Source organism: Dermochelys coriacea, chromosome 3 (genome assembly GCF_009764565.3).
Source record: "Dermochelys coriacea isolate rDerCor1 chromosome 3, rDerCor1.pri.v4, whole genome shotgun sequence".
Lineage (NCBI taxonomy): Eukaryota > Metazoa > Chordata > Testudines > Dermochelyidae > Dermochelys > Dermochelys coriacea.
Window position 1 is genome coordinate 148,457,057 of NC_050070.1, and position 22,753 is coordinate 148,479,809.

At 37.7% G+C, this 22,753-nt stretch overlaps 1 protein-coding gene across 1 annotated transcript in view; it reads left to right on the forward strand.

The window, feature by feature from the left end:
• The window catches only part of BIRC6 (baculoviral IAP repeat containing 6), a 342,876-nt gene that overhangs the window by 238,499 nt on the left and 81,624 nt on the right, over positions 1–22,753 (forward strand). Inside the window, 2 exon segments of the mRNA XM_038394017.2 lie at positions 4,054–4,218; positions 6,724–6,892. Of these exon segments, the coding sequence (XP_038249945.2) occupies positions 4,054–4,218; positions 6,724–6,892 (334 nt within the window).

The following is a 22,753-nucleotide window of genomic DNA, read 5'->3' on the forward strand; positions in this document are numbered from 1 at the left end:
CTGAGTAGCTATCTCACCAACAAATCTGTATGGCATCTGAATTAGGAAATCGTTAAACTAGTGACCAAGTAATTCAGACACCTGGAAGTAGATCTCTCTCGCAAATCACAGAAATGTGAATCTAGATCACTGTTTCACCAGCGAAGTGGATTCTCTTTCAGTAGGTGCAGATGCCCTCACACAGATGATGTGCTATATGCTTTCCCACCCCTCCCTGTGATAAGGAAGATAACTTTTTAAAAAATGAGAGATTCACCAAGCCTGTACTGAAGCCTATGTTCTTGAGGTGAGGGCTCTCCTGAAGTGCTCAAGTCCAAAGAGACAGCATATTCATCTATAGTAACATCTCCATGAATTTGGGCATGTTGCACTTTTACTATTAAAGTGGCTTTAGGCTCCAGTTTAAAACTAAAATCATGAATGCAAAACGTTGCCAATATATTACTGCAAAGGCCATAATGATATATTTATGTAGTGTAACAATGTTATAATTTAAAATGTTACTGATTTTCCAAGATGCATAGTAAATATATTTTATTTGACTTTTATTGTTTTTTCCAATTCAAAATTTGTTGTTTTATAATTCAGTCTTTTTATATATTTTAACGTTACATGAGTGGTATTTGCTTTTTATTACAAATAGTTTTAACAGCTTTATTTCCTCATTCTCTTTACTAAACTTGAAACAACACAAAAGGTGAAAATCAGAAGAGAAAATGAAGTCCTCTCCAGTTTTTGGCATAGGCCAAAATTTTCAGTATGGGGTGCCTGATGTTAGGCATCTACATAAGTGACCTGCTTTTCAGAAGTGCTCATTACCCAAAGCTCTCAGTAATTCTAGTGGGAGCTGTGAGTGCTCAGTATTTCTGAAAAGCAGGTCACTTATTTAGGTGCTAAATATATATTTAGGTGCACAACTTTAGGCATCAGTTGGAATTCTTTTTTCCAGAGTTCTTATCTTCTATATATGAAGTTTCATCTAAGATCTGGTAGCTATCTTTTAAATTTAACACAGGCACCAGAATATTTTAACATGTTAAAACAGTTTGCTAATCTAATGCTATTTTTCTATTACATTTATTTTATTATTTAAATGCAGTAATGAGCACCATAAGAATCAGCAATCTGAGCACCTCAAAGTTAGTGAAATAAATCTCATGACACTACAAGGTCAGGAAGTATTATCCCCATTTTACAGAAGTAGAAATTGAGATGCCATTGAGTTTAAGTGACTTGGGCCACATATGAATTGTGGTAGAGCTGGGAATATAACCTGTTTCTCCCTGATTTGTAGGCTTATGGCTTAACAATTTCATTCTTCTTTTACTACTTTAGCAAGTTTATTCACAGTTTTAATCCATGTACTTTCATAATCCAAGTCTTAGCAGCCTGCAGAAAGGTTTGAAATGACATTTTATCTTCCATCCAAATTTGTCTAATAATTATAATTTTCATTAAACTTGGCTAGATTTTAGTGCTAGTTGTAAAGCTGCATCGTTTAACATGATCCTAATTAGCCTTCATTAGTGTACATTATAAAATATTATTATTGCCAACGTCATTACAGTGAACAGAAAAATTATTTACTGTCCCATGCAAACTGAAAATCACATGGGATGATTTACAGTCCTGGTTATGTACTAGAAATTCACATGCGTTGCAGAGTTTTTCCTGTGCTGGGGTTTGAATTCCAATGGATGTCTGTGATGGGTTCCCCCCAGGATGCTGGGGTTTCCCTGAGCCCCCCCGACCCACCTGCTCTCACACTGTACTGCTGTGACCAGCTGTCAAGCCTTCCAGCCTGCACTTTCACTAGCATACATACAGGTAGGGACACACCCAGCAGCAGTTACATGCAGGCTCTCTGACCAACCCCTGCATAGGAAGGCTACAGTTAAGGCAATTCCCAGCTCCACAGACACGCTCCCAATCTAGAGTATAAACACCAAAATATACCATCTTTGCTGCACAGGGAACTGTATAGCTCATAAAATTCGCCCCCTCCTCAATGTGGAGAGGAATATGCAACAGCCTTTTGCCCGAGCTAAGATTCCCATACACTTCGCTCCAACCCACTGGTTTAGATAAAGCAAAAACAAGTTTATTAACTACAAAAGATAAATTTTAAGTGATAGCAAATGGATCAAAACAGATTACCTAGCAAATACACACAAAATGCAAACAAAACTTAATGTACTAAATAGATAGGGTGAGAATCTGCTATTCATATCCGAAGAGATGGTACAAGCAGGCTGCAGATTCTTAAGGGGCAAGTTTCACTTGCTTTACAGCTTGGAATCCCTAGGTGTTTCATTCAGACTATAAGAAAAGGAGTACTTGTGGCACCTTAGAGACTAACAAATTTATTAGAGCATAAGCTTTCGTGAGCTACAGCTCACTTCATCGGATGCATTTGGTGGAAAAAACAGAGGAGTGACAGATTTCCACTCTATACGGCTAAATTCAGTGCCTTGCATAATCACAGGTTTCAGAGTAGCAGCCGTGTTAGTCTGTATTCGCAAAAAGAAAAGGAGTACTTGTGGCACCTTAGAGACTAACAAATTTATTAGAGCATAAGCTTTCGTGAGCTACAGCTCACTTCATCGGATGCATTTGCATTTGCATTTTCTTTTTGCGAATACAGACTAACACGGCTGCTACTCTGAAACCTGTGATTATGCAAGGCACTGAATTTAGCCGTATAGAGTGGAAATCTGTCACTCCTCTGTTTTTTCCACCAAATGCATCCGATGAAGTGAGCTGTAGCTCACGAAAGCTTATGCTCTAATAAATTTGTTAGTCTCTAAGGTGCCACAAGTACTCCTTTTCTTTTTGCGAATACAGACTAACACGGCTGCTACTCTGAAACCTGTGATTATGCAAGGCACTGAATTTAGCCGTATAGAGTGGAAATCTGTCACTCCTCTGTTTTTTCCACCAAATGCATCCGATGAAGTGAGCTGTAGCTCACGAAAGCTTATGCTCTAATAAATTTGTTAGTCTCTAAGGTGCCACAAGTACTCCTTTTCTTTTTGCGAATACAGACTAACACGGCTGCTACTCTGAAACCTGTGATTATGCAAGGCACTGAATTTAGCCGTATAGAGTGGAAATCTGTCACTCCTCTGTTTTTTCCACCAAATGCATCCGATGAAGTGAGCTGTAGCTCACGAAAGCTTATGCTCTAATAAATTTGTTAGTCTCTAAGGTGCCACAAGTACTCCTTTTCTTTTTGCGAATACAGACTAACACGGCTGCTAATCTGAAACCTGTCATTCAGACTAGAAATCCCTTTAGCCTGGGTCCAGCACTTCCCCCAGTTCAGTCTTTGTTCCTCAGGTGTTTCCAGGAGTCGTCTTGTGTGTGGAGTGAAGAACCCCAGATGATCACTACCTGACTTGTATAGCTTTTGCATAGGGCAGGAACCCTTTGTTTCAAAGCTTGTTTCCCAGACCAATTTCTGGAAAAATACTGACATCCCAAGATGAAGTCTGGAGACATGTGGTCTCATCACATGTCCTTGTAGAGTCATAGAAGCCATTACTTGGAGTCTGGCTGTAGCCTTTTCAGGAAGGCTCCCCAGGTGGGAGATAAACTTCTCCGAAGGCCTATTGTTTTTTCCTAATGTCCTGTTGCCCTGAATGGGCCCTTCCCCACTCACTATCTAGACTGAAAGCATCTTGTCTAGTGGGTGTTACCCAGGTGTAACTACATTTGAAATACAGATACATAGTCAATATTCATAACTTCAGATACAAAAATGTTACATGCATACAAAAAGGATAATTATATTCAGCAAATCATAACTTTTCCAATGACACCTTACATGGTTTATCTTGCATAAAATACATCATAATTATGTCATAATATAATAATCACTAATAATCACTAACATAATAATCCCTGCGAAGAATATGGGGTGCAGTGTCACAATGTCCATGAGTTTGTTTTAATAAGTAAATAAAAAACAACAAAAAACCTTTTCCTGAAGGACAGAAGGAATTTTGAAGGACCTGGACAATATGATGTAGAATCACTTTTTGTTTTTGTTAGCCACAGGTGTCGAGCACGCACAACAGTGCATCAACAGAAGAACAGCAACTCTACTGGGCTAAGGGTACTGGCTTTGGAACTGGCTCCACTGCTTCTGGATGGGATGTAGAACAAGCTTTGACTAAACAAAGGCTGGAAGAAGAACATGTCACTTGTCTTCTGCAGGTATGAAATGGTGAAGTATAAATAATCCATGTAGGGATTCATCCATGTGGTGGTAATGTAGTTAAGCCTGTAAAAAAAATTTGTATTTTTAACCTCTTTTTCACTCAAGTGTCTAAAGTGTCTTACTTATTAGGCTGAAACACCTATCAGCCATTTGTGAGCCTATAGTTTAAAAAAAAAATCATTTTTCCTGTTTGTCTAAAAAAAAAAAGTCTAGCTTTTTTCTTATAACAAATGTGAATGTTTGAAAATGTGGACTGAACCAGATGGAGCAGAAATTCCCAATAAGCTATTTGCTTAAAGACAGATGCAATACACCTGTGACCTCCAGTAATTAATTGTGCAGCTGTTTTGTTACACATTTGCAGGCTAAGCTGCTGAAAACAGGAGGTTGTAAACTTGATGTGCATAATAGCTTTGAGGCAAAGGTGGATGCCCCTGTGATTATATGATTGTGGGAGGGGTTTGTTCCTGACCACCAGAAATGAGAACACATGCCAGCCTTTCAGGCAGGGGAGTATTTCTGTGTTATCACCAGTAACACACCAGTTACTTTATCAAGGTCAGGAAGGTTGCAGAGCATTGCCTTCTATAGACTGAGTTTGATGCTTTTAGGACCTTCAGGATCACTTGAGAGTATATAGAGCATGTCTCTGTTCAACCAAGTAATACAGTGAATGTAGCAAACATAAATTAGCAAGAGATCACAAGAAGCTCAAGTTTAAATGATAAACACAGATTTCCCCTCTCCTCCCCCCCGGAGAAGGATCACCTATAAGTTTATAACCCCTATCATGGTGATCCATAAAAAGAACAGAACACAAAAGTGGATGTGCTTAGCTGTCAGCACATGGACAGCTCTGAATGTTCACTGAACCAAGGATATTCTAGATTTCTGTGGTGCTTTTATACTTCCATGTAAACCTATTGGCATCTAGGCAAAAGCAAAGGCAGCTGATTAGAGAAGCAGGCCTAGGAGACTAGGAACAGACTAATTTCTAGTTCGCCAAATAGGCTTCTTTGTGATTTCCCCCTTTTTTCATCACTAGCAAGGGTAACTTGTTTTCAGACACAGGAGAATGGTCTCAAAAGGCTTCATTCAGTCTTCCCCCAGGCACATCTCTCTTCTCTGGGCTTGTTCAGCATACCACTGAACTTGAGCCATGTACATTTTATTTATGATTGTCTGAAATGAGTTTATTGCTACTTCAGAACTGAACAAAAGTTTGAATGTCCTGAGGCTGATGGCATATTCTGACAAAGAAGTACATAGTTTAACAACTGATACAAATATTGCCTTTTTTCATTTATAAAATGTATTTATACTCTTAAATACTGAAAAAGAAAGATGCATAATTTAAATACATAAAGTGCCACATTGTTAAAGGACTCTGTTAGATCACCATTATTATACATGCATATGCAAAAGAATCTGTCTCCTATCAAACATCTTTTATAGAGGGAAAAAAACAATAGAAAACAAACTATGTAAATAAGCCTAGTAGCAAGGCATGAAATTCAACAAGCTCAAGCTAACAAATATAGGGACTGAATTTCAGAGCCAAGGGCCCTTTTTATAAGAAATCCTAACTGCAATCAGTACAAATTTAACTCATGGAGCTGTCAGCTCATATGCCTTCGCTAATCTTTACTGCTGGGAAAGAGCACAGTGGAGAGGTCATTTTTAAGGTGGCTCAGGCCTGAGCCACATAAAATGTAATAGGTAAAAAAATGATAGTTTCCAAGAAACTAATTGAAGTCATTGTAGATGACAGACCACAAGCTTCATACACCCTGCAAGACAATTCAGTACACAAACAAGGAAGAAGACAGCTGTGTTATTCACTGACTAAAGATCAAAGACAGTGTTTAGGTATAGCCGCATGCAGGGAGTAATCTCATCAGAAGTGACTGAAGCATGGATAACTGGATAGGTCCACATTTAACAGTAAAAGTTGCAGTCTCTTTGCCCGATGTTGATGATTAAGATATTCTTTGTTGTTGACCATCTAAGATCCAACAGTGACCCAACAGGTTATGCATCTTATTATTGAGAGGACAGATACCTCTCACTGTCTTCACTGTTTGCCATATGATTTACAAATTGGATTTATCATGGGATTAAACTGGAGATAGGATGTATTTAGAAGGTAGCTATTCTAATAGGAGTTTCAGATCTCCCCCAGTGACACATAACAAAGATATGTCTAGCAATTTAGTGCTTTCAGTGGGTTTTTTAAACCTAAATTTTTGTGTAATAATTTGAAGTGGCTTTATTTAATGCTTAGTTTACATTCTTATCTTAACAAAAATAGTAATAAACTGTGATCTGGTAGTTTCTGTATAGGATTCTATCTAAATAATCTTTGAGCTCACAGGAGTAACTTCCGACATTTAATAGGCAAAACAACAAGCCAGCCATTAAGTAGATATGGACAGTTTGAGTTATTGCCTCTAAAATGCATCAGATTTTGACTAAGTGTCTCAATATATTTTTATTTTCAGGTTCTTGCTAGTTACATAAATCCTGCAGGGAGCATATCAAATGGAGAGACCCAGACTAGCCATGAGGGTAGAGGACAAAACAGCAATGCTCTTCCATCAGTTCTGTTAGAGCTACTCAGTCAGTCTTGTCTCATTCCAGCAATGTCGTCATACCTCCGTAACGATTCAGGTAAAGTGCTGCTGTTCTTTTTTTTTAATTATTTTTTATTTTTAAAGCATATTGCACTTTTCTCTGGAAGGAGCCTGGTGGAAAAGCAGAAGTGTTATTGACAAAATCAGGGTAAATGTAAAGATTCATTTGCAAGAGAATTTCATGCTACTTGAACAAAATAGACAGCACCTGCAAATTTTCATCAGGGTTACTTTTGACATATTACTCCTTTATAGTAGATTTACTTTAGTCTTATAAGATTAAATTTGTTTGCTGTGGCTGTTGATGTAATCTCTCTTTATTTTGTAGAGTTTTGAACTCTTGCACAGTTGAAAATTATCCTTTTTTTAAAAAATTCAAAACTACTTTAAAAAAAATTCTGTTTACAGATGCTATCACCTTGAAAAATCACATTTCTATCTGAGAGTTTTGTATTTTACTATTCTTCTTCAAGAGCTAGTCCCAAGGATATTCATTATGGGTGCACATGCGCTCCTGGGAGCAGAAATGGTTCTGTAACAGTGTCTGTTGGTTCACTCCTGCCCACTGTGCCTCCTCATGCTGTGAACCAAGGGTTTAAGTGGCAGTGTGGATTTTTGGTCTACAGTTAATCTTTCTGTCCTAAGTGTGTGGTGTTAATGAGAAATTTATAGTTGACTTAATGTTAGTGTGCATACACATGCCAGTTGTTGGCATTAACTAGCAATCCTGGTTAAAGGTAATGTATAGGCATGTGTGAGCCCTGTCATTACTTCTGAACTTTCTAAGAGTGGAACTGGGAGTGGGTATTCAGCTATGGATGATTCTGTACCTTTTAAAAAATTCTGGTTTAGTTCTCCTGAAGCTACAATAGCTGGCTCCCTCTGAGTTGTGATGTCACAGATGTCATGGATTCCCACCGGAGCTTGAAAATGGCTTGCAGGGCGTCATGTTAGTATTTCGTTCCTTGAGGCATAAGACAAACCATTTGAAATAGGAGTTACCTTTTAACAAGTATTTTTTCAAAACCATGTATATAGAATGAAATAAAGGCTGTTTAGCTGGCTCTCTGTAACTACTCTGTGGTAGGTGGGGCATTGTGTTGTTTTGTGCTGAAGCAATCTAAAAATGTCTTCAGGGAACCTCAGTCAACAAAAATTTTGAACAATGTGAAGAATGTTTCTCTGGATATTTGAGTATTTGACACATCACTACAGGATTATCTCATTTTCAGGAACACTTTGGTCAGTATTTACAAACTTGCAGCTGAAATTTAAGATAAATCAGAGTAGGTGATTTCAAACACTATGGCTAATGCAAGTCCTGTTGTGGTGGTAATCTTCTTATCTAAAATGGTGGCGACTAGTTTTATGTTCCATGGGGAAAACTTGCTTAGTTTTGCCTGAGAGAACAAGTTGTTTTGTTAATTGTGGCTGTGGGCCATGTTGTCCAAAAATGACTTATTTAAAAAATGGTTTAATCCTTCTGTAAATTAACTCTTGTAATATACAGCATATTAGATTTTTTTCTGAATCTATTCATAAGTTATTTGAACAGATTTAAGTTTGAATTTAATAATTCAGATCAAGATTTTCAAAAATAGGTGCCTAAAGTTGGGGTCCTAAATCCCTATATAGGTGTCTGCTTTTGGCACCCATTTTTGAAAAATCTTTGTCTCATTTCTTGCAGGGCTCTGCATCTCTGGTGGAAATGAATTTTAAAATTTCCTGTGGACTAGAGCAAAGTTACCATCCCTGTGTCCAAATGTCAGTTTTGCTGAGTGGCACTTAACTTCTTTTTAAATTGTTAAAAGTACTAAGAATCCTACTTGTAACAAACTTTTAATTGTAATTTTTATTCAGTATAAGGTTTTCTTCTTCGAGTGCTTGTTCACGTCCATTCCACATTAGGTGTGCGTGCACGAGCATTGGAAACTTTTTCCCTTAGTGGCTCCCGGCAGGGCCCCCTGAGGAGTGCCACTGTGCCGTGCATATATACCCCTGCCAGCCTGACCCCGTCCAGTTCCTTCTTACCATCCATGGCGGCGTTGGAACAACCCCCCCACCCCCATAGAAGAGCAGTCCCTTAGCCTTTAGAGTAGCTGTTATCCGTTTGTTAACATACCTATTGTGGACACTTAAGTCATTAGGTGCTTGGAGGCTTCCAGCCCCCGCCCACGGCTTCAAGGTTGCGCCACATGCCACAAATCTGTGCCAGTTAGTGACCCCCACGACTTGTGTCTACGTTGCCTGGGGGACGGACATCAAACTGAATGGTGAATTTGCAAGGCGTTTAAGCCAAGAACAAGGAAAGAAAGAGACTTTCGTCTAAAGCAGCTGTTGGTGGAGGCCTCATTGCAGCCGCCGGGCCTGGAGCGCCCGACGCCGGCTCAGGCTTCTTCGGTGTGTAGTGCCCCGGAGCTGTCGAGAGACCCCGCACCGGCTAAGCACTGTAAACTGTGGTGGCAGTCCCTGCCTGTCGAATACTCAAAGCACGGTATATTTCTTAACTAAGTGTCCTAAAAACAAAGTGACTTTCTCAAGGACACACAGTGAGTCTGTGGCAGAGCCAGGATTCTCAGTCCTTCTAACTCTCAATCCTGTACTCATTCTTCAAGACCATGCTACATTGCCAGAGGTGCTGAGCATTCACCACTTCCATTGATTTTAGTTGCAAATGTGAATGCTCAGCATCTCTGGAGATGAAGGCCGAGGGATCTCAACTGTGCACACCCAGAATATGAGTAGCACACAGTTAGTAGTAGTCTATGAAAATTTGGATTTAGGTGACTTTGCCCAGCACCACAGGGGCTAGGGATAGAACCCAGTTCTTCCTGGTATCAAACTGCGCTAACCAGCTTTTTTTCTTCCTGCTTCATTTACTACACACCTACCAACTTTACAAAGCGAAGGTCATACAAACAGCCTCATTCGCCACACCGCCTTGATTCATTTTCTGAGTACCATCCATCCTGTCGACTGAAAGAAGCCGGTATCTTGTGGAAAAAATTGTATGTGATCATGTAATTAGACACTATCACAGTGTGTTTTTTATGCATTAGGAGGCAGAATAAAGGTTTCATGGAAATCCTTAAATCTGGTATTTCCAAATTTGAGTGCTTGAATTTGCAGTATTAGCATGTTTAATGTTGTAACTTGTAAGTACTTCTCTAGTGTTTTTGAAAAGACAAATATTGTGCAACTGTTACACCCTCCCACCACACAACTCTATCAGCAGGGCTTGAACCCGAGAGTCTCTGCAACACAAACACTAGCACTTGACCTAAAAGGTGAATTGCCCTAGTAGGGAGCGCAAGTAGACTGTTATCCTTTGTAGACATGTGAGTAGAGAAGCATGCATAATACACTGAGCATATTATATATGTTTGAGTAGCCCCATTTTACAGACAAGACAGCGGCATACTCAACTGCACTGCCCCTCAGAAATAATCTGCCAAATCTAAATATATGAGACTTGAATCCGCCCTATTAGAGATCTTGGTTTTATTCCAAGCTTGTGTAACCTCTCAGTGGGGTAAGATGCCTTATCCAATAAGGTTTGTAAAGGGCACAAAATTATTAACACCAGTCAGTGTGACTAGAAGAACAGACTTGAATTCATGGTCTCCTGGCTTCTAATCCAAACTGAGAAACTAGGGCATTGCATGCATAGTGCTAATAAAATGTTCAGGGATTTTCACATCAACCCAGGAATAAGCTGTATTGAGCAACACATTACCAGAAAATAGCAGTTTTTAGCAGCTCCATAACTTGCCCACAGCAGAAGGAATGGCCATGGGGTCAGCAAATGCTTACCTTTACCTCAGGACTCTCCCGCTGCTGCAAACCATGGTGAATCCAGAGATCTTTTTCAAAAATCGGGGGGGGGGGAAGGTTTTTTATAATGGAAAATATAGGGGTTGCTATTGCTCCCTCTACAATTAATATTGTATAGGTTGCTGCTTCTGTTATGATGTTAGAATAGTCTTTCAGTGTTTTGGTGAAAAGAAAAGGAGTACTTGTGGCACCTTAAAGACTAACAAATTTATTAGAGCATAAGCTTTCGTGAGCTACAGCTCACTTCATCGGATGCATTTGGTGGAAAAAAAAAAACTTTTTTTTTTTTTTCCACCAAATGCATCCGATGAAGTGAGCTGTAGCTCACGAAAGCTTATGCTCTAATAAATTGGTTAGTCTTTAAGGTGCCACAAGTACTCCTTTTCTTTTTGCGAATACAGACTAACACGGCTGCTACTCTGAAACCAGTGTTTTGGTGATGACTGCAATTTTATGTCTTATTTGTAGACTCATCTTAAGCACAGTTAGCTACAAGTACAGAATGTGTCTTGCCTATAAGGTCTCTGTTTGGCAGAGCTTGTTAATAGGCACCTCTGTTTGTGAAATACCTTAATATTAAGCTGCATGTGATATTGATTTAATGACAACTCTCAACTAGAAATTTATCTTAAGTTTTCCTGAGCTTTAAATATGTTCTGGCAGGTTCATTCTAGATTAACTGGCTCTTAAAAAAAAATCTATATCTCAAAAGAACACGTGTTCCTGATAAAAGTGAAATTTTTAATAAATAAGCAGATGAAGACCACTTAAATATCATTTCATCATTTAGAAACCTCATCTTGAAACAGGTCTTTGCAATCCAAGCAGATCACTCAGTCATGTCCTGCATCATTTTCTGGGGAGGAGCAAAGTGATCCAGATATCCTTGAAATTGTAAATTGGACATTTTTCATTAATTTCCCTAATTGCATTTTTCCCTTTAATACAGAGAAGGAAAAGTCCCTCATGAACAGGGCAAAGGTATTCAGACATTATTCATAAGGGTCAGAATTACAATACTACTGAAACTATTACTCTGAGCGACTTTTATGTACAATTATATTTGTATTCTTTGTGTAGAATTACCATGGCATTTACAATTAATATTTTTTATAAAAGAATATTGAAGGAAACTCATCATTTCAGTGCATGATGAGATTTTAATATACTTATGTCTTCATGTCTGAATGAGAACATGATACACGTTTACATTTGCATTATGCTTTTTTCATTTGATAACTTTTTTTAAGTTTTTAAAAAGCTAACAAAACATGTTTTCCTTAATGAGGACTTAGGTATATCTCATATTTGTAGTTTCAAGTGAAGTTTTTTTTACTGTTTCATAATTTTTACATAGAATCTTTCATTCAGAAAGATCAACCCTAATCATTTTTCAAATACAGGAGTGAGTTCGTCTACTGATAAAATGCAGCCACATCTGCAGTGAAACACAGTTTGTTTGTTACATCAGTAGTTCCCAGGTATGGATGGCAACTAGTTTGAGTCACCATCTAGTTCTTGTGTGAGTCATCATCTGGTTGAGTGTTTCTTATATTTTGTATTTAAATAGTAAAGATATTTTATTTGATCCAATGGACCTCTGAGATCTGTGAAGAAATAAATAGTACCAGCCAAAATTTTTAGGTTAGGTAAGGGAAGGCAGAAAAGAGAGAGAAAGTGATTATCCCTTTTAGTCCAAGCAGCTCAGAGTCTATGTAGAAACAGTGGAGTAAGGAAACAGAAGATAGAAAGGAAAGGAAAAGAAAATGGGCTGTCTTTTGTTACATACCTATACAGTGCATAGCATAATGGGACTGAGACAGGAAGGCTCTACCAAAAATTACCACTGTTTAAAAATACTTTTAAAATTAAATTTAGCAGTACTGGTTTCTCTGTGAATTGGTTCTCGTACACAACACAGTAGATCTACCAGTCTGGAGAACTGTAGGCTGACTACACCGGTCTGAGCCCACAAGGTGAAGAGTTTGGGTGCCTCTGTCTCTCTTTATAATAAAGGCTGGTAACTGCATCATAAGCTACAATATTCTGTCTTTGTGTTTACTAGAAGAAGCTGACATAATGCTGGCTGCTGGGAAGGCTTGGGACCCTTGTGTTTTTTCAGGCAGCTTTTCCTTTCTGCTTTCTTCCTTGCACATTAGTTTCAGACTCACAGAAGTCAGTGAGGGAGAAGTTTGTGGTCAGCACTGCTTCTGATGACATGGCACTACCGTCTTCCTTGGCTTTCTACCTGAAGAAGAGACTCCTTATGAATGTCTTCTAACAAGAATTCCTTCTCCCCTTGGAGGAGACAGTGTCTTACTTGTTCTGAGTCTTATTCCGCAGCTGACAGTGGGGGAAGTGTGTGAGTATTGATGATCTTAATATAGAAGCTAATTGGCGTTAAAACTATCAAAACCTACCCTAAGTTCCTGTGTGGTGATTGGTCTTCACACTTGACTTTAGATATCTGTACACAAATGCAAGGAGTTTGGGGAATAAACAGGAAGAACTGGAAGTATTAGTACATAATTTAATTTATTATTTAATTGGCATAACAGATTTGGTGGATTCCAGTCTCATGACTGGAATATTTGTATAGCAGGGGAAAGCTTGTTCAGGGAAAAAAGGGAGGAGGGGTTGCATTGTATATAAAGGATATATACACTTATTCTGAGGTCCAGAAGGAGGTGGGAGGCAGACCAGTTGAGAGTTTCTGAGAGATAAAAGGGTTAAAAATAGGGATGATGTTGTGCTGGGGGTCTTTTACAGACCACCAAATCAGGAAGGAAGAGGTAGATGAGGCATTTCTAAAACAAATTACAGAAATATCCAAAACATAGGACCAGGTAGTAATGGGGGACTTTGACTACCCAGACATTTGTTGGGAAAGTTTTATACAGCAAAACATACATTCTAAGAACTTAGTGGAGACTTTATCACGGATATTTTTTTCTTCCAGAAAGTGGAGGAAGTAGCCAGGGAGATAGCTATTTTATACTTGATTCTGACCCACAGGGAGGAATAGGTTGTAAATGTGAAGGTGGAAGGCAATTCGGGTGAAAATGATGGATTTCATGAGTCTAAGGAAGGGAAGGAATGAGAGCCACAAAATAAGGATAATGGACTTCAAAAAAGAAGACTTTAAACAAATTCAGAGAACTAGTAGGTAAGGTCCTATGGGAAGAAAATCTAAGGGAAAATGGTGTTCAGGAGAGCCGACAGTTCCTCGAGGAAACCATATTAAAGGCAAAACTGCAAACTGTTCCAATGCAAAGGAAAGATAGGAAGAATAGTCAGAAGCCAATATGGCTCCATAAGTAGCTCTATAATAACATGAAAATCAAATAGGAATCCTCCAAAAAATGGAAACGTGGTCAACTTGCTAAGGAGGAGCACAAAAGAACAGCACAAAATCAGAAAAACTGAGGGACAAAATCAGAAAAGCTAAGGCACAAAATGAATTACACCTGACAAGGGACATAAAAAGCAATAAAGAAGAGGTTTTTTAAATACAATAGGAGAAAGAGAGAGATGAAGGAAAGTGTAGTTCCTATAATTAGTGGGGAAGGAGAACTAATAACTGATGACATCAAGAACGCTGAGGGATTTAGTGTCTATTTTGCTTCAGTCTTCATTAAAAAGGCTAGTGATGACTCAACGCAATTAATATTGACAGCCTGGCGGAAGGAATGCAATCTCAAATAGGGAAGGAACAGGTTAAAGAATATTTAGATAAGTTAGATGTATTCAGGTTAGCAGGGTCTGTAAAATTCATCCTAAAGTATTTAAGGTATCAGTTTTTAAGCACCTGGAGGATAATAGGGTTATAAGGAATAGTCAGCATGGATTTGTCCAGAACAAATCATGCCAAAGAAACTTAATTTCCTTCTTTGATAGGATTACTGACTGAGTGGATGGTGGAAGCAGTAGACCAGATATATCTTGATTTTAGTGAGGGCTTTTGACACAGTCCCAACATGACATTCTCATAAGCAAACTAGGCAACGTGGTCTAGAGGAAAGTACTCGGAGGTGGGTGCACAACTGGTTGAAAGGCCATGCTCAAAAAGTAGTTATGGTTTTGTCAAATTGGGAAAGCATATGTAGTGAGGCCCTCACAGGGTCAGTCCTGGGTCTACAATTCAATATTTTCATTAATAACTAGGATAATGGAGTAGAGAATATGCTTATGAAATTTGCAGATGACACCAAGCTGGGAGGCATTGCAAGCACTTGAGAGAACAGGTTTTTAAAATACAAAATGACCTCGACAAATTGGAAAATTTCTCTGAATTCAACAAGACGAAATTAAATAAAGACAAATGCAAAGTACTTCAGTTAGGAAGGAAAACTCAAATGCACAACTATATAGGTGGTACTGCTGAAAAGGATCTCGAGGTTGTAGTGAACCACGAACTAAATATGCATCAATGGTGATGCAGCTGCAAAAAAAAGCTATTATCATTCTTGGGTGTGTTAACAGGAGTGTTATATGTAAGACATAGGAGGTAATTGTCTCGTTCTACTCTGCACTATTGAGGCCCTAGCTGCAGTACTGTGTCCAATTCTGGGCACCACAATTTAGGAAGGATTGTGTGGACAAATTGGAAAGAGTCCAGTGGAGATCAACAAAAATAATAAAAAGTTTAGAAAATCTGAACAATAAGGAAAAGTTGAAAAAACTGGGTATGTTTAGACTTGAGAAAAGAAGACTGAGGTGCGACCTGATAAGCCTTCCAACATGTTAAGGGCCATTATAAAGAGGAGTATGGTCAATTGTTCTCTGTGTCTACTGAAGGGAGGACAAGAAGTAATCCGCTTAATCTGTAGGTAGGAAAATTTGTTAAATATTAGGGAAAACTTTTTAACTCTAAGGGTAGTTAAGCTCTGAAATAGGCTTTCAAGGGAGTTCGTGGAGTCCCCGTCACTGGAAGCTTTAAAAAAAAAAAAAAAAAAAAGTGGGACAAACACCTGTCAGGGATGGTCTAGGTTTACTTGGTCCTGCCATAGCGCAATAGGCTGCACTTGATGACTTCTCAAGATCTCTTCCAATCTTACATTTCTATGATTCTATGCTTCATAGATTGATACTGCCATTTTGAATGCTCTTTTGAATTTCATCAACTAGTCTAGCATCACATCACAAATGCAGATTCATTTAATAGTTGTGAAGTTTCATCCTGCTAAGTCTCCTATTGCAAACTGCTGAATGTTTAATTTAGTTCTGAAGCAGATAATGGAGCAGCCTTCTAAATGTATAGCTACCCCCATCCCTTTTTTCCTCATTGTTTAAAGTTGCCTGTCCAACTGAAGTCTTTTCTACTACAGGATTAGTGAGTTAAATGGCCTTGACTCCACCTTACTGCCTCAAGACAAAGTAGTACTTTGAACGCAGCAGAAAATCCTACCCTATCATTTCACTTATGACATTACTTTTGTATTCTCAAGAGATTGGATGGCATTGCATCCCTGTTTGCCAATCCATCCAATTCTGCTTAGACAGGACCTAGTACTTCAAGGAATCTGATGCCTTGTTCTTTTCTTTTATTGGCAAGAACAGAGGAATGAAAGTTTCAGAGACAGCTGTTTGCTGGTGGGTCCAAACTTATAAGAAGTGTAAAAGAAGGCTGGAAAAATAACTCAAGTCCGAGTATATTCACAATATATCTATCCAGACTTGGGCAGAAATAAAATGTTTTGTGAAGAGCTCTACAGAGCACCCACCTGGAAATCTCCACATCTTTAGCAAGAAACTGCAATGTTAATGTTGCATCCTCATCTGAGGATGTTTACACAGGGATAAAAGCCCCCACCTGGCCCAGGTCAGCTGACTCAGGCTGCGGGGCTAAAAATTGCTGTGTAGACATTTGGGCTCACAGGATCCCAGGGCTCAGGCTCCAGCCTTAGCCTGAATGTCTACACAACAGTTTATTTTAGCCCTGGAGCCTGAGCCCCAAAAGTCTGAGTCAGCTGACCTGGATGACTTGTGGGGTTTTTATCTTGGAGTAGACGTACCCTGAGTCTCCTTTTGGTCATTGGGCCTTATATGTTGCTATTCCCCCTTGATCTTCTATTCTGTTCTTCCTCCATTATGTCTGGTTGGTTTGCTGGCTAATTTTCTATAGTTCCCCAGGTTTGTGGATGTGCTGAGAATATAGATGATGATTTTCTTAAATATGGCTTCTAATAAGAGGAAATCCCCTCTTCTCCCAGAATCTGGATTTTTTTTTTTATCCATCTATGTACATATATTCACTGGTGCTGGAGTTCTGGGGGTGGGTTGGAGGTGCTGCTGTACTTCCTGGCTTGAAGTAGTAATAACAAACACCAAATGCATGGTTTCCACCATCAGCACCCCAATATAAAAATTGTTCCCGCACCCCTGCATATATTTGATAGTTTCCAGTGCTTAAACTCTAAAAAAAATCTATTGAAGTTTGTGTCTATGTCTCCAAAACTCTTTGCCTAGTGAACTGCCTCTGTGGTCTCAGATGGGCATGTTGAATTCGATAGTTCTCTGGTGTAGTTGATAAATTTTGTTTTAAGAAAAATTCTATAAGACTGGGGTCACTATCCTACAGTGATAGTACTTTATAACTTAGGGCAGCCAGTGAAAAAATATTGTGTAAACTGAAACTGCAGTGGGAACTGAGAGAGAATGTAATTACACAAATGAAGAATTTTACCAGGATACCAGCATTAACAACCTCGCTCTTGTAAACGGTGCCATGGGATCTTTACCATAGTTGGTCATAGCCTTGGGAAAGCAGACTTATCTGAAATATAAAAACGACAGCACAGTGCATCAATATCGTATTGGTGCACTGGTTCAATAATATTTCAAAGGATAGAGTGCTGTCTACTGAATTAAAACAGCATCCTGCTACCCCCGGCATTTCACTTTGCATTGTGCAAACACTAAAATATGTCTGAACTATTTCCTTAAGGCAGAGAATGCTTAACAAAATCACTACATTAATCTTTGATATGAGTATGAGTAATTTCTCCCAAAACGTCACCCAAAGGATAATTTTATAAATAAAGTTAATCAATGCTGTAATATGTAAATACTATAAATAGTCATAAAAATCCCAATCTATGCTACAGTTTCTTAAATCAACATGAATATGTTGATATTATTGTTCACATACACATTCTTTGTGGATTCCAGTTATTTTTTACCAAACAGTATATTACTTCCTATATCTATGGTGATGTCATAAGATGAAATATTTTCTGTACTGTATGGATGACACCTAAATCTTTTCTCTACCTCTGTTATATCCACCCCCAGTGTAATCTCATTTTTGATTACTTTTTGGACATCTCTTTATAGATGACCCACTATCAAGCACAAAATAGTAAAAACGAGAAAACATCTTCCACTCCCAATCCTTCTCAAATAAATACTATATAATATCTCATGGATTTAATAAGCGGGAGAAAAGATGCAGAAGCCTTTCCCTAATTCACTGTGGATATTGTGGAGTCCTTACTTTTATTTGCTGAACATTTTATTTCTAAATGGCTTTCAGGGTCTCTGTTTCTTTCTCACCGCAGAGTATAGTAATCTATAGTAGTAGATTATCTAAAAGCATTAGATTATCAGTTTACAGATAGCCTTGATTAAGGAATGGGATGTTGCAAAACTGCCCCAGAACAGCCAGGGAAAGAAATTGTGCTCATCACTGTCAGACACACAAGTACTTCCTTGCCCCCCTTTCTCCTGGAAGACAGAAATTTTCAGGAGTATTTTTAGCAATACTAGGTGATTAGTTTTCATATAAAACAGAAGTGAGATTTTAAAGTTAATTGTGCTGTGTCCCTCATAGCTTTCACATTTCCCACCTTGAATGCTTAACCTTGTAACTTCAATGTTCTCAAGGTAGCTTTCTTTATGGAATAGGAAAATGTGCATATGTGTACGTATATAAAAACGTACATATGTTTGAACTTAGATTTAGAGCCAGTCCTTCAAAGACTCTCACACATGCGTACCTTTAAACGTGTGCAAGTTCCATGGATTTCAGTGGGACTGGTCATGTACTTAAAAGTTAAGCATATGTGTAGTACTGGGCCTAAATAATAAACAGTACAAATTAAATATCTGTGGTATAAAAAGTTGAAGATCCATGTGGGATCTGGGCCTTAGATAGTAAACTCCTCAAAGCAAGGATTAAATCTTCCTCTGTACAACACAGTGCACACCAGAACTCTGCAAAAACCCATTAAATTTTTTTGTGAGGCTTTAGAGCAACAGTTTAGAAATCTGTCAGTATCCAGCTAGTAAGAAATGTTCAATTAATTGTTATTTCTGTTCTTTACCCTTGCTTGATGTTGCTTTTTATTTTATTTTAAACTAAGCATCAATATAAAAATGCCAAAAGTGATTTTGTTCATGTCACAAACATTCTCAAAATGACACTGGAGGGAAACATCTAGTAATGTGCATTGCTATCATTCTTCTAATAAATCTTAAAAGAAAATACTAAACATTATAACAAAAGTTCTAGAATTTAGTCAATAGTTAAAATTTTATTTATAATTTTACAGTACTTTTGGTATAACAGTGCTTTTCCCCTCACACTCATTATACATTGGTATAAATCTTAACATACAATGGTGCTTTTAAAATAAAAACCCTACTTGACTTTTTGTTTTCTGGTCTTACCTATACAGAGGTGTATCATCACAAATCTATAGAAAGCAAGGGATTGAAATAAATAAAATATATATGTAATGTACATTCTTCATGAAGACTTCTATGGTGCGATTGTCCTCTGGATTTTAATTTGTTTACACCGATTGTTTCCTGAATGTTCATTGGTAGTAAAACAATACTATCTGTATTTCCAGTGTTTGAGCTTCATCCTTCATGAATGAGAAGTTTAATATTGTCAGTCTGCATTTACATAATTTAGTACTCCTAACTGGGCTTACTGATGCATTTCACAGTCATTGATGCAGTACCCTTAGCCAGATATTTTGCTCTGGAATGTGTTTGATAATATTTTGAGTCAGTGTTTCCTATTGCTTTGCATTTAGAAATCGTTCTTGTCATCTCAGGTCTTTGCACTGTATACTGTACAATTGATGCTGGAAAATGTCATCAAAGTGTAGTGTAGACATACACAAAAACAATCACAAAGAGATTGAGCACTGTTCCAATTATCCCCAGCATGGCTAAAATAGATTCTTCTTTTTCTTCATTCTCCTCTTGCTTTTTTACATCTTCTAGTGTTTTGATGGCAGAGGTCCCCATTTTTTCTGCAGTTATCTTCACTGGTATTCTGACAGCTAGCTAGAAAAAGAAAAAATGATAAATCTAGCCCTTTTTGATCAAATAGTTTTGATATTTTCAAAAAAAAATTGTGCACTATAGCTGTATACTAAACATCTTTTGATTTCTTAATGCTCTGTTATGTCTGACTCAGTTTTTGTTTTCTTTGTGTGGCTATATTCATATTTTAAGTAGTATTTGTTTTGTAGCTGTGGAATTAGGCATGATGTAAAATGGCTCTGGTTTGTTGTTGCATGCCAATTTAATGTTTTGTCATAAAAGCTGTTTCTAGTTTGGCCTTAGCCTATTTATCTTATTCTTTGTGAAATAAAAATTGAACACAAGCAAGTAATGGTCATATAATTGAAAATGACTGAAATAGCATTTGTGATTTCTTAGCAATTGTTGAACATGGAATGTCACGGTACAATAACAACTGAAGATACTCTTATTTGTTTAGTGATTTGTAGTGTAGAAATGTCATAATATAATTCTGCAGCCTTTATAGCTATGCGTACAACTAGCAGTTGCAGGTAAGGCATTTTTTAATCTACCAGCTTTTGACCATTTGTGCAACAGTAAATATTGAACAAAAAATGTAGATGTCAGTTTTCAAAGATGATGATCTTATTATACTATGCCCAGAGATCATAATATTTTACAACATTATCAAAAATAGAAATTTGAGGATTTCTTATATATGATAATGTACCATCTTTCCATTTTTATTGTAAAAAATAAGGTTGACCGGTAACCCCCGCTGTGTAGTTCTGCTTATGTTCTTAATGTATGTGCAAACAAGTACCTTCTTTAAGCATTTTTCTAAAAGATTACTTTCCTTTTTGGATTAGGTACTGGATGCTGTTTATCTGCTATGGTTTAACATTCCTGATTAAAAAAAAAAAATTCTGCTCTTACTAAAATGTGGATTTAATCTTTCTAGTAGTCCAAATGACCCTTATTTACTTACTTAAGATTCAGAATAACATTTTAGAGTATAATTACATTTACCTCTGAAGATGTTTTTATTCATTAAAGATAAACACATTGCTGCTGAGAATCAAATTAAATTAAGTCCTCAGCCCATAACATAACATTGCTTAGATAACAGTGCAAAAAGAAAATGTTCCTTACCCTACATTGCATCAGGAATAAAATGTCATCAGACATGCTTCTTAGTCCTCGATTCAGTGACAAACCAACCTTTTATCTTCATGGAGGGCTGCTCTTTTCATTTAAAGAGAGAGAGAGAGAGAGAGAGAGAGAGATCCTATATGAACATGAACAATTTTTTGATAAAGAAGTTAAGCTTTGGAAGTGATGGTATTACAAGATCTTCCAAAAATACTGACTGGTTTTATCTTTCTGTAATCCACTGAAGCTAAACATAGTTTAAAACAAACAAACAAAACCCCTTTCAATATTGACACAAACTGTATATTATTATCTTAATTAAATTTGAGCTTTTCCTTAGATGACATATATTTTATTCACAAGCAAGTAATACATGCCATTTGGGTTTAATTAAAATTAGATAAGCTCCTGCTCTTGTTCAGATATATGTAGTTTTCTTGACTTTCACTTCAAAAATGAGCCTTTAATCTGCTCTGCTTCTCACCAGCCCTCTGAAGATGCTTTTTCACGTTGACACGCAAGAACTCCAAATTCAGTAAACTCTATATTCAATTCCACTATGTAATTTTAGTCCAGTCTTCGAAAAAGGATGAAAAAAATCTGTTTTATTGACAGTAGTGTTCGGACTGTCATAGACCTGCACTCAAAGCCTCTGAAAATAATTCCAAGATATTTTTCAAAGCATAGCATAACTTAGCAGCCAGTCAGCTCTGAGAAGTGGATAGACAGTGGCTTTGGTTGCATACTGTAGTGAGCTGTGACATTGATTAAGCATGCACTTGGCACTTGCTGAATAAAGAAGGAACTACAAACCACCCTTGCAGACAGTGAGTTGCATAACAATGTGATGGCTCTGCTGTTTCATTGTCAGGCCAGGCACATTTTAATCCTGTAACAGTGAAAGTGTGCTGCTGTACAGAGGGGAGCAGAGTTAACTGTATTTCAGGGTTTTCTGATGAAGTGCTGCATGACACAGTGGCATTAAGGCATTTGAGCTGAAACAGTGTTTCTGCCTTTTCTGTTTTGATGCTTTGTTTGACAGGCTATAGTTTCAAACAGTAATTACTACTTTTAATGCTCTCTCCTTTTTATTCCCCACCCAAAGAATTCAGGTCACAATGTGTATGTCATCAAAACTGTTTAGTGGAAAAATGTTCCTGTTCAACTTTTATGGGAAGCAATAATTAGAATCCTGATGTATGAATTAGACATGTATTAGTAAGACTGGCACTTTTCAGCTTGCAAAAGAGATAACTAGGGATATGATAGAGGTCTTGAAAATCATGACTGGTGTGGAGAAAGTAAATAAGGAATTGTTATTTAAGAACTAGGGATCACCAAATGAAATTAATAGGCAGCAGGTTTAAAACAAAAGGAAGTATTTTTTCACACAATGCACAGTCAACCTGTGGAACTCTTTGGCAGAGGATGTTGTGAAGCCCAAGACTATAACACAGTTCAAAAAAGAACTAGATAAATTCATAGAGGATAGGTCCATCAATGGCTATTAGCCAGGATGGACAGGGTTGGTGTCCCTACCCTTTGTTTGCCAGAAGCTGGGAATGGGCAAAAGGGATGAATCACTTGATTAGCTGCTCTGTTCATTCCCTTTGATGCATCTGGCATTGGCCACTGTTGGAAGACAGGATAC